At 33.8% G+C, this 19,376-nt stretch overlaps 2 protein-coding genes across 2 annotated transcripts; one reads left to right on the forward strand and one right to left on the reverse strand.

The window, feature by feature from the left end:
• Positions 1–3,441: 3,441 nt before the first annotated feature.
• LOC123655800 (mitochondrial import receptor subunit TOM70) lies at positions 3,442–8,007 on the reverse strand. The gene is made up of 2 exons (XM_045591554.1): positions 6,373–8,007; positions 3,442–5,009 (listed from the first exon to the last, which is right to left on the reverse strand). The coding sequence occupies exons 1-2, from the start codon at positions 7,860–7,862 to the stop codon at positions 4,856–4,858; spliced, it is 1,644 nt and encodes a 547-aa protein (XP_045447510.1). The 5' UTR covers positions 7,863–8,007; the 3' UTR covers positions 3,442–4,855.
• A 4,566-nt stretch (positions 8,008–12,573) lies between these two features.
• On the forward strand, positions 12,574–17,408 carry LOC123656096. The gene is made up of 5 exons (XM_045591820.1): positions 12,574–12,801; positions 12,873–12,986; positions 13,060–13,193; positions 14,688–14,790; positions 17,116–17,408. Exons 1-5 carry the CDS (start codon positions 12,775–12,777, stop codon positions 17,317–17,319), a joined length of 582 nt encoding a protein of 193 aa, XP_045447776.1. The 5' UTR covers positions 12,574–12,774; the 3' UTR covers positions 17,320–17,408.
• The last annotated feature ends 1,968 nt before the right edge of the window (positions 17,409–19,376 follow it).

The following is a 19,376-nucleotide window of genomic DNA, read 5'->3' on the forward strand; positions in this document are numbered from 1 at the left end:
CCGTCGTTCCCATGGAGACACATCCTGGTTTCGTCAGAGAACAGTACCTACTGGCTTCCATCGATCCATTGTCCAATTTCCGTGATTTCGTACGTAATTTTGATAGGTACGTTATTAAAAAATACAATTTTTATCTGGGCATTTTTCAATCCAGATAGATTTATCAGGATCCCCAATGGAACTTAACATTTTAAATCGAAGTTTTTCCACAGAGTTAATAAAGACTTTAAAATAATAGGTCTTTATAACCCTGTAAAACTGAAAAGATCAAATATTCTGTGAAATTTCGTACTTTCGAACTTATTATTTTAAGTCTTATTAAGACATGAAGATTTTTTAACATTTTTTCAAGTAATATTTCCACCAGGGCGTTGAAAGAACAGCTGTACTTTAAAATAAATAGAGATTAGTCACGAACACACGCTTCAGCCTGTAATATTCCACTGCTGGGCATAAGCCTCTTTTCCCATGTAGGGGAAGGATCAGAGCTTAATCCACCACGCTGCTCCAATGGGCGATGGCGGATATATTCCCTACTATGAGTAACGATCGCTATCAGGTGTACATGATAACAACCGGGACCGAGGACTTAACGTGCTCTCCAAGGCACGGTGGGGAGACCCATAAGGACTGCACAAACACCCAGACCACGGCACATCTGTATAGCCAATACAAATGTTGTATTATGAATATATTATTACAGTTTGACAATTGATTTAGAGTATTGGTGTTGCTTTTTTCTTTTTCATTTACAATTTAACATTTATTATATTACACTGGCACTAAATTTGAAATATATTTTCCAGAAATCAATTATAATAAAAAAAAAATTCAGCAATTTTTTGTTTTTCGGACCATTTCCCGCCCATTCGGATCGAATCCGCAACCGCCAATGCAACAGTCACAAACCAGTGCTGTGCCCGTTGCACCAACGCGTCGTCTCAAACACAAATTGTTGCTAAAATAATAATATTTTGCTGTAACGATTTTGCTGTGCAATCATTTTTTTTTTTTTTTTTGCTTAGAATTGGGATTTTTTCTTAGTACAAAAATACATATTTTTATTTGCAATTAAATTCCACTCTTTACAATTAGTTTGATATTGAGAAAAAGAACGTATTTTAAGGACTTAGTGAACACATGACATAAATTTACTTAAATATGATATCAAAATGATATAAAATTTGTGTTTTATGTTATGAACATTGATATCAAATTTACGTAAATTTACATCATGTGTTCACTGGGGAATCATTTTTAGGGTTCAGTACACAAAGGGTAAAAATGGGACCCTATTACTAAGACTTTGCTGTCTGTCCGTCCGTGTCTGTAACCAGGCTGTATCTCAAGAACCACGATAGCTAGACAGTTGAGATTTTCACAAACTATGTATTTCTGTTGCCGCTATTACAACAAATACTAAAAAACAAAATAAAATAAATATTTAAGGTTTATCTTACACAAAAAACGCCATTTTTTGCCTATTTTTGCTCGATATCAATCAAAGTTATCAGGTAGGCACTTGAAATATTCACAAAATACTTAATTGTATACGTATTTACTTTTATAATAAATAATAATATTAAAATTAAAAAATTAGTCAATGGTACGGAACCCTTCGTGCGCGAGTTCGACTCGCACTTGACCGGTTTTCTAAAATATGTAGAAAACGCCAGATTACATCCCAATTTTGAAATTTAATGTTATTGTCAGTTATCTCTATCCGTGGTTTAACACTTCTAGAATAGGTGAAACTTTTTTCTTCTAATGTTAAATATTGTTAAATAGAGAGAAATAAATTTCAACGAGGGCAAATACAGCACCGAATCCGAATGAGATCCATCCCCAGTAGTGGGATAACTAAGGCTGAATCAATTATAAAAGTCGGTACTGGTGCATTCTTAAACCTACCTTAATTAATAAGAAATTCAAAAAGATTCAAAACAATTTAGAATGTCAAAATAATTGTAAATATCCAAAATTATTTTATGTTAAAAATAAAAATAATAGCAGTTTTCTAAATAATGAATAAAAATTATTAAATAATATGTACCGTTACACAGAAACGTAAGCGAGCAACGAATACGAGTCATTAGCTTTCTGGATGGATATAATGAAGTTCTATGCAGAGGATCTTCTCCATAAATTGTATTATTAAAAGTACCTTTGTAACAAAACAAACTGTGATTGAATTTAATCAGAATTAAATAAATACAAAATAAGGTGACATGCATGTTGACATGGCCAACTGGTTTCTCTTTATATTTATCGCAATTTATTAAAAAATATTATTACCATGATATAATATAGATTTTATAAAAATTATATAAAAAAACTATTTTAAAGCGACTACTCAAGATCCGTCACCTAGATGGAAAAAGAGGCTTATGACACCCCTGCCAGAGCCTGTAACACCCCAGTGCTGGGCAGTTACAGGCTGAATTTATTTGATTGACTAATCGAGAGTAAATGAAAAAATAAAAAAAATAAATGTAGTTTATATTTTATTCTTAAGTTTTCATAAATTGATAACTATTCACTATCGGTGAGGTAACAATTTAAGTAGAACCTTTTTGAAATCTATGTTCTAAATTCACAATCTAAATTTTTAATTCAAGGTACATCCAAATTAAGTCTCTATAAGACTTAAATGCTTTCCCAAATAGCGCTCTATTATATTTACGTTGTACATTCAGAAATATTAATAATGGATTTATACCAGGGTCTTACTCACACCACCATTTGACTCAACTCATCGCTTTGACACAATTTTATATTAAACTAGCTGACCCGGCGAACTTCGTATCGCCTAACACAAACTTTATCGTATGGTATTAAAGTTCAAATTGACCTTTAAGTATTATCACAAATCTTTTGTATGGGAGTATAGAAAAGTGTTGTTTTTAGACTTTTTCAGGAAATTAATTTTTTTTTTTTTTAGAATTTTTCTCTCCGTAAGAACCATCCTCGTACTTCAAGGAATATTTTAAAAAAAGAATTAGCGAAATCGGTCCAACCGTTCTCGAGTTTTGCGCTTAGCAACACATTCAGCGACTCATTTGTATATTATAGATTAGGTGCAATTTTCGAGATCTTTAAGTTCTTCATTAGTTTTTGGACCCAATAAATAATTAAAAATTTAAAAACAAACTATAAATATGTACAAAATAAAAAAGAATAGAGACTATTTGTTTTAATATAACAAATACGTCTTTTTAAAATACAAATTACAATCATTTATTAATTTTTAACTGAAAATAAATGCAGCAAAATACATTAATATGAAGTTACATGCGACCTTTAAAAGAAAATAGTCTATGACTATAGTAATTTTATTATATTTTTTATATTTTACAACCTTAACGGATTTATGCTATGATATTAAAAAAACGGAATATATATATATATATATATATATATATATATATATATATATATATATATATATATATATTTATTTATTCGGTTTCTATAAACCGAAACAATTATGAGTTAACAAAAACGTAATAATCGGCAAGAATTATACTAATGATAAAATAATTTACTTTTCGGTTGTTCTGGTGCAAATATACATAAATACTTAACAGTTTGATAATTTATATATTTTGTTGCATATCGTTCACACTCATGATAAATTTACGTAAAAAATTTAATAGACATTATGAATCATGCAAAATATAAATGACAATTATCAACATACAGATTTACGGATGTATACAGTATTTATAATAAGAATAAAAAATAAGCGATTATAATTATAATAACAATTTGATTTATACAGACAGTGATGTCGATAATCAATTTAGATAATAATTGGATATGCCTACTATTCATATCCATATAATTGTATGATACAAAATGGCAGTGTTAAATGCAATATTAAATTAATATAATATTTATAATGATGCACAATAATCTTATTTTTTTTTTTACAAATTTCAACGCTTATTGTATTGCGTATATTAAACATACAATACCAATGTATGAAATTTGACAAAACTAATCTAAAATTGTTTCAACTAGATTTATAGTATTAATTACAGTTATTACTTGGAATAAAAACAGCTTATGTGATTTATGTTGGAAGTGCTGGGTGGTTTTGTCACCATTTAAAGATTATTAAGAAATTTATTCAGCAAAGTTAATAGTAAATTTGAAAGATAGTTTGTTTTAGTACTGGTTAACTTTTTTACATGAATCTTTTTATTTGTTCGATTGTCAAAAACTGCAAGTATTCTACAAATATTTATTTACAAGTATGGATGGCATTACCCACTTCTATATTAAAAGAATTTAAGAATATTACATAATATTCAATTAACAGAATATGAATATTAGTCTGAAATATATTTTAAAATCACTTTTACACACAAGCAATCATTTTATATCACCTAAAAATTGCTATGCTTATAGCATATATAGCATAGCAAGGACAAAATTTTAGACATATTAAGATAATAACATTTTTTAACTGTATGGGAAAGGCTAGCACAGAGTCATAGAGCGACGAGTTGGCCACGGTACAATGTATTACTGTAGTAAAACAACACAATTAATTTTACAACAACATTCCAGTATAATATTCTGATACTGACCAAATACACGTATCTTTTAAGTAAATTGCAATTGTTTTTAAACTTACATGCGACAAGCAATAGGCTTCAATTACCATTCAAAAATATTCGAATATTGCGCAAATTTGCAATTCTGCTGTGAGCATGAAAATTAAGATTAAATATTATCACACATTAGATTAAAATTTTAAATGAAAAACTTTTTTCAAGCTATTTGGATGTATCACAATCATACTGGACTTTATTCTCATTGTGTAATTGAAGCAAAAAATTAATAAGGTCTAACTGACAGTCCAATCAAGTCCCCAACGCTCTGAAACCTTCAATTGCGCAGCAGCAGCATCTTTTAACGAGAACAAGTGTGTCATTTCTTGTTCAGTCTTCGCTAATGCAATTGCTTTCTCGAAAAGCTCCAATGACCGCCTTAAGTTACCTCTGTAAAAGTATAATTTTACTTTTAATAACAAATACAACTTTTACTTAATTTACTCATAAATAATGTATTATAATATATATATATATATATATATATATATATATATATATATATATATACTAGCTTTTGCCCGCGACTTCGCTCACGCAGGAAACCCTTCCTAAGGTAGGTTTCCTGCGCGAGCGAAGTCGCGGTCAAAAGCTAGTTAATGTTATAATGATGTATTTGAAGTGTGAAAACTTATAGGTAATTACTTATTTTTTTATTGGAGTACACCTACGAAGGTTCGAATTGAATAGTCACCCCATAGAGGTGAAACGGGAGTTTAGTTTGTATTGAGAAACAATTTAATTAATTTTGTCATGTCCGTCGCCTTAGACTTCGAAATAACTGCCATTTTCGCAATCAAAGTCCAAAAAAACATTAATAACGACACCCATGTCGATTAATACGTTTATTTACCCCATAAGGGGTTGATTTTCGGAAAATCACGAAAGACGTATTGGCTTATTTATTTTTGGGAGTAGTCCTATGAAGTTTCGAATCGAAATATCTATTAGCAGTTTAGAAAATAGCCACCCCTCTCTTCCTGTGGGTGTCGTAAGAGAAACTAAGGGATAACAAAGTTCCATTACCATTGTGAAACTGGTGAAGCCGACAGATGGTGGAATAACCATACAACTGCTGGCTTTCAAATGCACAGACCGAAGACGATCAGCAGTGTCTTTGGCGCGATAAAGCCAGCACTAAGAAACTTGATAAACCACGATAAAATCCAAAAAAAATTGTTTATATTATATTGTTTTCTGATAGTATCACGAATTTCACTCATTATAATGATTACATATATATATATATTATTATAATAAACAAATCCTTTATAAACACAAAACAACACAAGTGTAAGCAACCCATGTTGATAAATACCTACATGGACCTTACAAATATTTATCATGTGGGAATCTAAACCCACAATTACTACCACAAATACAGTTTCTGTAACCACTGCATCAAAGTATTGTCAAATAATTGATATTTTTGTCTTTAATAAATAAATATATTTTTTAATAAGTGCTCTCTGCCCCTACTATAAAGAAATAGCAACAGTCACATATTATGTAACATTATTTTTAAAAAATTATATTAGAATTTGGTGTTAAAATTAGTCTTAAAAAATTTATCATGCTTTTTTTTAGTCAAAGGAATTAAGCTTGAACAGTTATTTGGTTACAGTATAATTATGTACGAAAAAGTCTGTTATTATGTAACAGATATCAAAATCTAAAATCATAACTGGATAATATTTATTTTATTATTTTGATCGTAGTCCAATAAAAACCTAAATATACATTTCAAACTTACCTTTGAACTTCTATTGTTCCCAGGGTTTCATATGCAAAATCACATTTGTCATCAATTTCTATTGCTTTGTTAATTAATTTGACAGCCTTATCAAAGTCTGTGCTTTTTTGTAATTGCACTAGACCCTTATGAACATACAGTGTAGCATTATTGGGATCAACAGCTAGGGCAGACTCAAATAGAGCTTCAGCTCGACCCCATTCCTGTTGATCTGACAACACTTGAGCATATAAAATATAGACTTCTGCACATCTTGGAAATCTTTCTAAAGCTTTTTCAAAGTCAGCTCGCACTTGAGTCAAAGCTCCTACATTTTTATGCAACTGAGCATGTCTGTAATCAGCGTAACACTTCTGGACATACGCAATAGAAAAGTCAGGATTCAGTTCAACGGCTTTAGCAAACTCTTCAGTTGCTTCATCCATTCTCTCTAAGAGTAAATAAACTTGACCACGGTGATGATATATGTCGGAGTTGTTCGGATCTAATTTTGATGCATATGCAAAGTCTTCTAAGCAACGTTCAGTGTTTTCTAATTGAGTATACAGTGATGCACGCTTAATGAGAGCATTTACCTTAACCTTGACTGGAATGTCACTGTCTATAACTTTAGCAAGATCAATCTGTGCATCTTCATGTCTGCCGAGCAAAAGATAAAATGTTGCTCGTAAGAGTAAAGCTTCATACTTAAATTGTCCATCTGATTCTAACTCTTCAGTACAAGCATCTACCACTGATTCATAATCCTGAGCTTCTAGAGCACGTTTTGCTTTAGCAAAACCACTTGTCGAATCATTATCCACTTTAGCTGCCTTTATGGGGTCTTCAGAAAACGCAGAAAAATATGTTTTGATAAAGTGCTTGGATGGCATTACTGGGCGTCTTTTAGCAAGTGCTTCCCGAGCATGTTGCCTGCCCAGAGCTTTAAGGATACGATCGGCGTTGACTAAAGAACTCTGCACTTGAAATCTTTCTAATATACAAGCAGAAGTAACATCTTCTAAAGCAAGTACAAGATCACCACTTTTCTCAGCCGCTCGAGACCGCCGAAGGAATGCCTTAACATATTTTTCATTCAGTTTAAGCGCAAAAGTACAGTCTTCTTTTACCTGTTCCCACATTTCTCGTTTTTCATAACAAGCAGAACGATTTTGATAGAAAGTAGCCAAGTCGACGGGACGATCAGGTGGACAAGCTTCAATTGCTTCATTGTATAGAGCAATGGCTTTATCGTATTCACCTGCATGAAATGCTCGGTTTCCGGCTCCCTTCAGTTTCATGGCACGGTCAATAGCACTTTCTGCCGCCTTAGCATTGTCTTCATTGTCTAATGAAATGGTCGTCTTTGCTTTCAATTCAGCAATTTTCTTCTTTTCTGGATCCTCTAATCTATTTCTAAGATAAAGATAACCTAAACCGATAGCTAAAGGAGCCCCGAGTAGGATGGCCAATTGCCACTTTGGGAAAGGAGTACTACCCGTCGACGCCATCCTCGTTGTTATAAGTAGATGTTAACGTTTCAACATTTATTCCTTTTCAGGGAAATTCTGACAAATGAACACTATGATTTTACGAAATAATTCTTTCTATTTTATAACCTTTTCATTTATTAGTCTGACATTAACAATAGATAAAAAACATTTGGATAAATATTCCTAAAAAATAAGGAATGTACTCACTATAAACTATAAAGCGTTTTAAATTTAAATGTAAACAACTCTATTTATCACCATTATGTCTTATACTTTATAAATTTATTTACTTTACTAAAATATACAATTATACATATTACTAATCTGATACTGAAAAACTATTATTATTTAAATGGATGTGTAAGTCATATCCGCGCAGAATGGCGGCAAACATGCTAACAACATTGAACATTTACCAGTTGAATAAATCTCTCTCTCTCTCTATTGTCGGTCCCTCATGTCTGCTGAGGATCGTGGTCAGCATCAGGGTTGCATCTGGAGCGGATGATATGCGTCCACCGGTCTCTGTCCATGGCATCTCTTACGACCGTGTAAAACTTAGTGGCACATGAGTTTTTGACTTGGTCTGCCCATCTCGTTGGTGAACGATCGTGCGATCTTTCGCCTCCGTGTTCCCAACCACAATCAACCTCTCCAGGTTTTCATCGCCTCTGCGTATCGTGTGACCGAAGTATGACAAAATGCGTTGTTAGCATATGGTGGACAACCTGGTTTTTATATGGAGCTGGGCCAGGATCGATGCATTAGTGCGTTTCGCAGTCCAAGGTATTCTCAGCATTCGCCTCCAGCACCACATTTCGAATGCATTGATCCTTTTGTCTTTCTCGGGCCAGGATTGTCCATATCTTAACTCTATAGAGGAAGATACAAGGGCTCGTACCAGTCTGGTCTTGGTTCTGATACCGATTCCTCTTTTCTTCCAAATGTTGTTCAGACGCGTCATAGCATCTTTTGTCATCTCACTACGCCTTTTTATTTCGGGGACAGAACTGCCGTCATTGCAGACTTTGGCGCCTAGGTAAATGTAGCGATCGACGGTGTCAACACCCGGAATATTGAGAGTTTCTTTTGATAAGTTTCCGGCTTGATCCACTATCATAACCTTGGTTTTCGTTCGATTTACTACAAGCCCCATATTTTGACTTTCTAACTCCAGCCTATAGAAAAGCACTCTCATATCTTCTACAGATGTTGCGAGAAGAATGGTGTAGTCGGCATACCTGAGATTTGATAGTCTTTTTCCACCTATAGGAAAACCTTTCATCCAAGTTTCAATCGTCTTTCTAATAATGTACTCTCCGTACATGTTAAAAAGTACGGGAAACAAAATATAACCCTGTCTTACACCTTTCTTTGTTTAGAATATACTGGAGCATTCTTACCAATCCTGACGAAAGAACGGTTTTCAGTGTAGATATTCTGAATAAGGGTAACGAGGTGTTCCGGAGTTCCCATCCCAAGTAGTACACTCCACAGTTTGTCCCACTAGACGCAATCACAGGTTTCAGTGTGGTCAATGAAGCATAGGACCACGGGGCTATTGAATTCTCTACTCTTCTCAATGATTTGGTGAACGTTGAGTATATGCTCCCGCGTTCCTCTGCCTCTGACAAATCCTGCCTGTTCTTCGGGTATTTGACGGCTTAAAAAGTAGTTCAGGCGTCGGTTAATCCCATGGAGGAGGATCTTGTCCTGTAGTTACCATAATCTTTTGAAGAACCTTTTTTATGTAAGGGTATGAACACCGATTCTGTCCAGTCTTTTGGCCACCTCCCAGTCTTCCAGATGGTGTTACAAATTTTAGTAATTGCATGCATGCCTCGCCGACCTAAATTTTGAAGTATATCGGCTGTAATGGCATCCTTACCAGGTGACTTCTTACACTTAAGAGCTTTGATGGCATGCTCAATATCAGATGGAAGGATATCTGGTTCTTCTTCCGACCATCTAATATTAGCGTTACTGGACTCTCCCGTGTATAACTCTGCGCAGTAGTTTCTCCAGCGCTCTAACACTTGGTCCATATTGATGAGTAGACGCCCGTCTTTGTCTTCAATGGCGCAGGCTTTTGGCTTACGAGTTCTACTTAATTCTTGTATTTTTTGAAAAAGATATCTGGATTCGTTATTCATCGCGTTTTGTTCAATTTCGAGACAGATTTCATTGATGTGTTTCTCATAATCTTTCCGACAGCGAAGTTAGACTTGGCGGTTCAGTTCCGCGTAACGCTGCAGATCTAGATTAGTCAAAAAAATAAATTCAAAATATTTAAGTAAAAATAAATAATTTACTAATCAGTCTTAAAGTGTCTTTTTGGTTTGAAAGTGATCCCATTAGAAATATTTACCATTCAAGACTAATATGTAGTCGATTTGGTTCCTACATCTATCTCCAGGAGATATTCACGTGTATAATCTACGGACATTATGTTTGAAGCAGGTGTTAGTGATGGTGACATTCTCCTCACAGCAGATCTGTATCAGACTCTCGCCCCTGTCATTTCGTTCCCCAATGCCGTGTTTGCCCATAGCACGACTAAGGTGATGATTGTCTATTGTATCTCCAATTTTGGCATTGAAGTCCCCTATTATGATACTAATTTCTCGTTTTGGTTTTCTTTTCAGTGTCGTAGTCAGCGTATCGTAGAAGTCTTCCACCTTCTCTTCAGTCGATTGTGATGTGGATAAACTTGCACGATATTAAGTTTGCATGGTATGGTGTTAATTTTGAGTGTTATTATATGATCGCTGACCGGCTCATATCCTATGACACACTTGTTCAAAGATCGAAGCACGATGATAGCCACCCCTCTGTTGCTACCATTTTCTGGTCCCGAAAAATACACGGCATTTCCCAGGTCAGATGTAAAATGATCCGTTCCATTGTGTTTCGCTAATTCCTAGCAGGTGAATATTTTCCCTCTCCATTTCGTTTTCCACGATTCGGAGTTTTCCTGGTTTGTTAAGGCCGCGTACATTCCATGTTCCGATGCGGTGAGGTATTCGGAATGACTTGAATGTTTCCATGCGGGGCCTGACGAGTAACGAGCGCATGGCCGGTAGCATATTTCACATCACCTCTCCCGGGAAGATAGTACCGGGCGTCAGCCGTGTCGCCAGACATATTATTTCCTGTTCTTTCGCCTTTCACGCTGACTCTCTTGGGAAGATAGCAGTGGTTTCCCATTGCCTTCTGCAGCAGACATTTTAGAAGTTATTTAGACTTCAAGGTCGCTGTTGCCTCTTCAGTCAGTTGCCCGACTGGATGGAATGGTTATACCGCCATTGCTCGGTTGCCAGAGCCGACGCGTGCAGGTGAGATTGACTATTGGGTCGGATACAAGTGTTTATTCCATTCTCCCCTTACTCCCCTACAGTTGAATAAATTTATTTACTTCTATAGGCAAAAAAATTAACACTCCTGTTAGCAGTGGATGATATAACTCATGGGATCAAATATTTCAGAACATTTTTTGCACTGTTATTCCAATGTTCATGTTCTAACTTTTGAATACGATACAATAATATAATTTAAAGTTGTTAATCTTGACATGTTTTGTCGTGTTTGTCACTGACTCACTCCTTCTACACTATTGCTGAAATGGCTGTTCCACTAACGTAAAAAAAACGCCGCGGGCATTGTAGGCGAATTTTATAAGTGGAACTCATATTTGGCCCCTGTCAAGTGTCAGGTGTCAGATGTGTTGTCGCCTCTATGCTCCATGGTTGTCGCAATATGGCAGCATGACCTACCCCACCCCAGCCTGCAAAATAATGATATTTGTAATAAAAAAATACTAATTGATAGATTTTGAATAGCTTAATTCAACTACGTTGTCCTTTTAAATTGCTCACCTCAAATTATATAATTAAAAATCAATTTTTTTTTAAAAAATCATATATTTTCAAACTTCAATCTTTATTTTTAAACTTCATCTTTTGATGTATACAATATTTTAAATTGCTCAAAGTGTTAAAAAACTGCTCAAGTTGCATTTATAATTGCTCAAGTATAGTTTGGAACAGATCCACTTCCCTCAATCTGAATGTGTTGCTAAGCGCAAAACTCGAGAACGGTTGGACCGATTTCGCTAATTCTTTTTTTAAAATATTCCTAAAATATTCCTATAAGTGAAAATATGCAGCTGCGGGGGTCATGACTATTATGAGTGAATATTTCACGAGGATTGGAGTAAAACTTAATTCAACATAGATTCCCGGGAATTAATCGTTGCGTTTTTGCAGAATCGAATGAGAGATAACTTGGAGATAATAATTCACAAGATTCACAATTTGACATTGACAGTTGTTTTTTAAAATTCCAGCCATGATTTGATAAATACAATAAATATTTTTTTTCTTTTTTCTTTTTATTTAACTTGTACTTCCACAAATCTTGATAAATATCAAAGTCAGTCTTGTCAATGTCTTAACTGAACAACAGACACTCACCGAACATTGAAGCATCTACTCTGATACTGGCCATTTCGCAAGGGTGCTAAAGCCAAAGAAGAAGAAGAAGAAGACCAACCTATATTTTGTGGGCGATGTGGTCACGAACAGTGACTTTATCTATGATGTCGAGTGATCGCGCGCGACGGGCATTAGGTGGAACGATAGAATGGCCGCCATGGGCGTTGCGGTCGAAACTTACAAAATTCAAACTAAGCTGTATGGATTATAGTCCTTTGCCTTTCCCTATTGGGGATAAATTTTAAAACTACTTTATTCATTCTTGATTGTCAATGTCAAATGTACATCAATGGTACAATTTGGGTATTTTACAATAAAATTTAACCTTATTTGTTTTACCTACTTTGATGAGAAGTGTTTTCAATATATTTAGATTATATTTATGGCACTAAAGATTTAATTATATTACTAAAAGCCCTGAAAATAAAAGATTCATAATGATTTCAAGAACATTAATTAATTTTGTATGTTTATCTAAAAATATACGATTTTTTTTTATATTATACTTTTATTCTATATATTAATTTTATTTCAGCTTAGATTAAATCGTAGCAAAGCGTCCAGTCGATTACCTATTGCTCCTTCGCCTTCTTTATTTCAACAAGAACGACGATTTAAAAGCGATTTGTATGAACCAGACTATTTAATTGTATGTATTTATTGTCATATATTTTCGTAATCTTAACCAGTGTTTGTCTTTATCTATTTTTTGTTTGTTTCAGAGTATGCAGCCCGATGAGCCAACTTATGACTGTTTAAATTTGCAAATAAAAGGTTATGATTTTGTGTTACTTGAATCCTGCCAGAAAGAAATACATAGATACGCTGAAATAATGGGTATCCAAGTGGAGGAATGGTTATTATATTGATATATTATTTGATGTAAAATTAGTGTTTACACTTTTTAACCGACTTCCAAAAAAGGAGGAGGTTCTCAATTCGACTGTATTTTTTTTTAAATGTATGTTACATCAGAACTTTTGACCGGGTGGACCGATTTCGACAATTTTTTTTTAATCGAAAGGTGGTGTGTGTCAATTGGTCCCATTTAAATTTATTCGAGATCTAACAATTACTTTTCGAGTTATATCTAATAATGCGTTTTTACTTGATGCTTTTTTCGTCGACCTACGTTGTATTATACCACATAACTTTCTACTGGATGTACCAATTTTGATAATTCTTTTTTTGATGGAAAGGAGATATCCCTAGTTTGATACCGTGATAAGGAAACCAGGATCTAATGATAGGATCCCAGAGAAATCGAGGGAAACTCTCGAAAATCCGCAATAACTTTTTACTAGGTGTACCGATTTTGATAAATTTTAATTTTATCGAAAGCTGATGTTTATCATGTGGTCACATTGAAATTTTTATCGAGATCTGATAACTACTTTTTGAGTAATCTTTGATAACGCGTAGTTACTTGACTATTTTTTCGTCAATCTACGCTGTATTACTCATCGATGTAATTGAAGTCGGTTTATTTTTGTTTGCGAGCAAACACAATTATGTTTATAAATATTAATTACAAGTTTAATTATATTAATTGACATGTAATTGCTATGTAAACAAACAAAAAAAAATTAGAAATTTTTAAGTGTTTCAAATATTTTCTCTAATTCACTCAATTTTTATTATCTTTACATGTGTTTCATAGAAAAATTATTTACAAGAAAGCATTCTGATAATACAATCAATTATCAAGTTATGTTCTTCACATCACATTTAGCTATTGATATTTATTTATAAATGGAGTTCGACTCCTAACTGCATTCCTTCAACTAGAGGGTTCTTTAGGTGTAATAATTTAATAATCATGTTCCACTTGAAAAAAAAAATCCTTGATATTGTGTAAATAGATGAGCTAATTTAATAGACTCGTTCCACATGATTTCCTTCATGAGCTCATAAGCACACCTACAATTTACTTTGAAAATCATTCTATGAGAAAAAGAATTTGTTTCCGTATGTGGTTCTTCAGATGTATGCAGCAGTTAGTATTAATATTTCTAAATTATTAAGACAAAGTCAAATTTAAAAAAGGGCTCAGTAGAATATTTTTTCATGCAGAATGTGTCTTATAGCACCTACATTTGAAGGAACGGAGATAGAAGTCAAACATCCTATATAGATTATGAGTATTTGTATTGTTGTGGGCTCGGTTTTCCGAATTTAGACACAAGGGTGGTCCGTTATGCGTGATAGATTATGAGTATAAAAATCCATGTTTTACTTATCACCACATTATTACAATACCTATATTTGATCTTATTAAACAAACTATGTCATAATAGGTAGTATATGCCAAGCTTATAAATTATTTTAGTTTTTATGTATCCTCTTCTAGTTGGGCAACTCCAGCAGAGCGAACAAAAGTACAAAGGTTTAAACCAGGAAGCACAGCTGTTGAATCAGAATACCAGCTAAATATTTATGAAAGAAATGTTCAGGTAATTTGTTTTTTAGGTCTATTTTTCTTGTTGCTGTGAGTTTATACTCTTAAAAAACTCTTGAACATCGATTTTCATATTCAGCTTGTAGCATCCCACTGCTGGGCATAAGCCTCTTTCTCCTCTCTCTCCTCTTCCTCTCCTCTTCCTCTCTTCCTCTCCTTTTTCTCTCCTCTTTCTCTCCTCTTTCTCTCCTCTTTCTCTCTTTCTCTCCTCTTCTCTCTTTCTCTCCTCTTTCTCTCCTCTTTCTCTCCTCTTTCTCTCCTCTTTCTCTCCTCTTTCTCTCTTTCTCTCATCTTTCTCTCCTCTTTCTCTTCTCTTTCTCTCCTCTTTCTCTCCTCTTTCTCTCCTCTTTCTCTCCTCTTTCTCTCCTCTTTCTCTCCTCTTTCTCTCCTCTTTCTCTCCTCTTTCTCTCCTCTTTCTCTCCTCTTTCTCTCCTCTTTCTCTTTTACCACGCTGCTCCACTGCAGGTTGGTGGATATGATCCCTACTATGGGTAAGTGGAGTATTAGCTTTAGAAAAAACTATAATTATCAACTTAAGATAATTGAAACTTGAATTAGTTAAAATAATTGATAATTAAATATAGTGCTATTTGCTGATGACACATCGCTTATATTTAAAGTTGAAAGGAAAAGTAAATTATGATGACGTGAACAGTTCTTTATCGCGAATTCAAGATTGGTTTAAACCAAACAACTTTGAACGCCAAAAAACCAAGTGTGTTGTGTTTTCGTTGCCTAATGTTAGCATCCAAATTATAATTTGGAAATAAATGACGAGAGGCTTATTGTCAATGATACTACAGTTTTCTTAGGGATATATTTGGACTCAAAACTTCAGTGGAATTTCCAGTTGTCATTCTTGAATAGTAGACTCAGCTCCGCAGCATTCGCAATTAGAAAAGTACGACAACTGACCGAGGTTGCTTTTGCACGTTTAATATATTTTAGCTATTTCCATAGTGTTATGTCTTACGGTCTGTTACTGTAGATTAATGCTACATATATTGAGACTGTGTTTATTTTGCAAAAAGGGTTATTTGCGCCATTTACGACCTTGGAGCTCGCGTCTCCTTACGGGATGTTTTTCAAAGGGTAGTAAAAAATATTAGCAATTGCTAAATATTCTGGTGAATATAACAATATTAGTTATATTCACCAAAATATTCATTGGTTTGAAATAAAAGAAGGAATAGCAAAATTGCAACTCCAAGTTTCCGACGTCTCCTTTTTGGGATATGGTATTCGCATGTATAATAAAATCCCACAAACAATTTTGGAATTGTCTCAACATAAATTTAAAGTTTTTTTATAAAAATAATAATAAATACTACAACTACAATACTACGACTACAACCGGAAACAACATGTCTAATGGATTCTCCAGGCTTATGGCAAGCTCGACATATGTCTGGAGTTCCGTCTTTCATGATATGTTTCCGGTAGTAATTCGTCTTAATAACTTCATCCATAGACAAAACCTTCGGTTTTTCCGAAGAGGTTCCCGTGTTGTAACCAGGATATAGAGCTAGGCTGATTTACATCTGGGTCTGTCAGAACTTTGTAGATCCGGCCATGTAATTCCTTGCTCTTCCATACGGCCACGCCGTCGACGGTACGCATTATTATAGGCTTATGCCATTTCTCTTTGCCTAAGATCAGTGGAGTAAAGCCCCTATCAACTGCAACAACGTCATGTGCATATCACTCTTCATATTTAAAAAGTACTCTCTGAGAATATACACCTCACGATTGTGGAGATTTTTAGCGTTTAAAAAGCCACGACAAAACCCAAACAGGTATGAAATTTTATAAACAATCTTAAGTAATCTTCAACAATATCACGATAAAATGTCGGCTTCTAACACTGGTACAGTGAGATAACTCACTAACAAAACAATTTAAATTATAATTTTGTAAGTTCTTAGAGATATAATAGAGAAACCCTATCTCCAAACAGTGGGATTTTACAGGCTGTATCGTATTGCTATCATTACTCATAGTGGGGAATATGTCTGCTAACCCACAGTGGAACAGCGTGGTGGACTAAGCTCCAATCCTTCTCCTACATGGAAAAATAGGCCTATCAATTGGGATGTTATAAGCTGAATCGTGATGTCTTTTATTTTGTGTTTTCAAAACTATTAATTTTTTTATTTATATTATTGTTATTTTATAATGTTACATATATAATATTATTATATATTTTTTTTACCTAATTGTATTTTCTGCTTATTTTGTTCTTTGTGTGTAAAAATTGTCTTTGATTTTTGTGATGTCCCAAAAAAATATGTATTTTCTTTCTGTGGTAAATATTTTTAAGGTGGTGGACGTTCCTGCGTGGGCACTTGGTACTCTACTTCGAGTATCCCGCGCCTTACTCCCTGAGGGTTGCACGCTCAATGTACACGAGCACACCCCTGAACACGAGGAAATTCGATACGTTCCAGATAATGAACTACTTGAACTGAAACAACAGCTTGATGATATGGGCGGCAGTCGCCCTGAGAAAAAGAAGAAAAAGTAATTTTTGAAATACATAACATCAATACTCGTATGTTAGTGTTTCTGTAGATAGTTATTATATAATAAATAGGTTTTAATATTTAAAAAAAATATTTTGTTTTTCTTTGAAATTTATGATATTATATTAAGCCACGTTCTTTTCAGTATTCATTAAAAAGTTTAGCCCAACTATTCATTTAGGTATTTCTTATTAATATTATTTTTTTTTCAACACCTTGTTTTGCAAAAGCTACCCAAATTTTGAAAAGTGACAATAAATGGGCAAAAGATATTCCTTACTTTTTCAATAATTTGTCTTACGAAATGAATGTGATCGGGTGTCGAAAAGCCACTTCTGCGTCGTGTCTGATAATGTGTTAAGTTCTCGTCTAGCTTACTTGTTATACGTTTTAGAATTAATTTGGCGAAAACTTTATGCACATTTTAGACATTAGACTGAGCAGCCTATAGTTTTCTACGTCACTTTTATCTCTTTTTTTTATGTATTAATATTATAGTCGATGTTAGCTATTGTTTTGGAATATATTCACTTTCTGCAACCGCTTTAAATTATTGAGTATAAATTTTGGTAATCGGTTCTTTTGCTGTTAATAGAAGATAGTGATGCTATCCTCTGTTCCGGTTCGACAGAACTATTTCTTTTCTGTTAATTCCGATGTTTTTTAATCGACTTCCAAAACAGAGGAGGTTTTATTTCGATTGTATTTCTTTTACGTCTATTACCTCAGAACTTTTGACTGATGGGTAAACCGCTTTTGATGATTTTTTTAATCGAACGGTAATGCGTGTTATGTGGTCCCGTTTAAATTTAATTGAGATCTGACAAATACTCTTCGAATTATATTTAATAATGCGTATTTAAAAAAAGAGATTATTATATTATATAGGAGTTTCAATTAGATACACGTTATTTCTATACTATACTGAGCAAGATTTTTTGATATTTAATATGCTTTAATCATTTCATTCCTATCAGATATTTTAGATCTATATTAATACAAAACGTGATCGGTTTGTATTGACCTAACGCAACAACGGTGTATTTACATTGCTGTAAGAAGTGGGTCGACAATCCTTTCCCCACATCGAAATAGCCACCGTTTAACTTGCAACATCAATCTGCACGGAATGCTTTCAAATATCCCGAAAATGATAACGTTACCTACACTATCATTCAACGTTACGCGGCTTCAACTACCGGCTAATAAGTATTTGTCTAGATGTTGTAAATCTCTAATTGTTTCTAGCTACACCTGCCATGTATATTATTTGATTTTATTAGAAAATTCTGGTTGTGCAGAACTATAATACAAACAATAAGTTAATAATATGTTGATAATGATGCATGATAGATGTATCAATTTACTGTGTTTTGAAATATGTATCTATTCGATGTGGTCGAACCTGACCATTTTGTTTATATTAAGTATATATCGAAATCCAAAAGTATTTCGTACATTAGAGTGCGCGGTATGATAATAATTGCTTATTACTTACAAATAAATATCTGTTTGATACCCACACATATGCATTCATTATTATGATGATTATGACACTATAATGTTTCTACTTCAAGGCAGTGTGTAGAGAGAGATCAAAGGTAAAACCGGACATTTTGCACGAGAGGTTAACCATCTAAAATTTATAGATACATAGAGTACTGAGATTCATGGTAATGCAGAGTACATATATTCTATTAATGTAAAAGTAAGTAATGAGTTTCCATCCTTGTATATATATTTCTTTTTTAAGTAAATTGGAAGTAGGAGCAAAGTACTGAAACCTTACGAGGGCCCCTAAATCATCACTCACTCAGAAGATCACAGCTAAATAACACTGCTTTCAAAAAGTATTGTGTTCCTGTGGTAATCTGTGGACTTCTGGGGAGGGTCAAGATCGTCATTACGGTAAACGCTTACCATCATGTGGATCTTATTTGTCGACCTGCTAGTATAAAAAAACCTAAAAGCATTAGCCAATGAACTCACGTCATGACTTCTTGGTTTGATTTATCTCTGATGACTGAGAAAAATACATAAATTGAAATTTGAGCGGTGC

This window comes from Melitaea cinxia, chromosome 8 (assembly GCF_905220565.1).
Source record: "Melitaea cinxia chromosome 8, ilMelCinx1.1, whole genome shotgun sequence".
Lineage (NCBI taxonomy): Eukaryota > Metazoa > Arthropoda > Insecta > Lepidoptera > Nymphalidae > Melitaea > Melitaea cinxia.

Excerpts from the sequence above, each read along its gene's own strand:
- LOC123655800 (XM_045591554.1), bottom strand. The coding sequence starts at position 7,862 with ATGGCGTCGACGGGTAGTACTCCTTTCCCAAAGTGGCAATTGGCCATC. Across the intron at positions 5,010-6,372 it reads GGAACAATAGAAGTTCAAAG|AGGTAACTTAAGGCGGTCAT; the intron begins GTAAGTTTGAAA and ends ATACTTTTACAG.
- LOC123656096 (XM_045591820.1), top strand. The coding sequence starts at position 12,775 with ATGATTTCAAGAACATTAATTAATTTT. Across the intron at positions 12,802-12,872 it reads CAAGAACATTAATTAATTTT|CTTAGATTAAATCGTAGCAA; the intron begins GTATGTTTATCT and ends ATTTTATTTCAG. Across the intron at positions 13,194-14,687 it reads GGTATCCAAGTGGAGGAATG|TTGGGCAACTCCAGCAGAGC; the intron begins GTTATTATATTG and ends ATCCTCTTCTAG.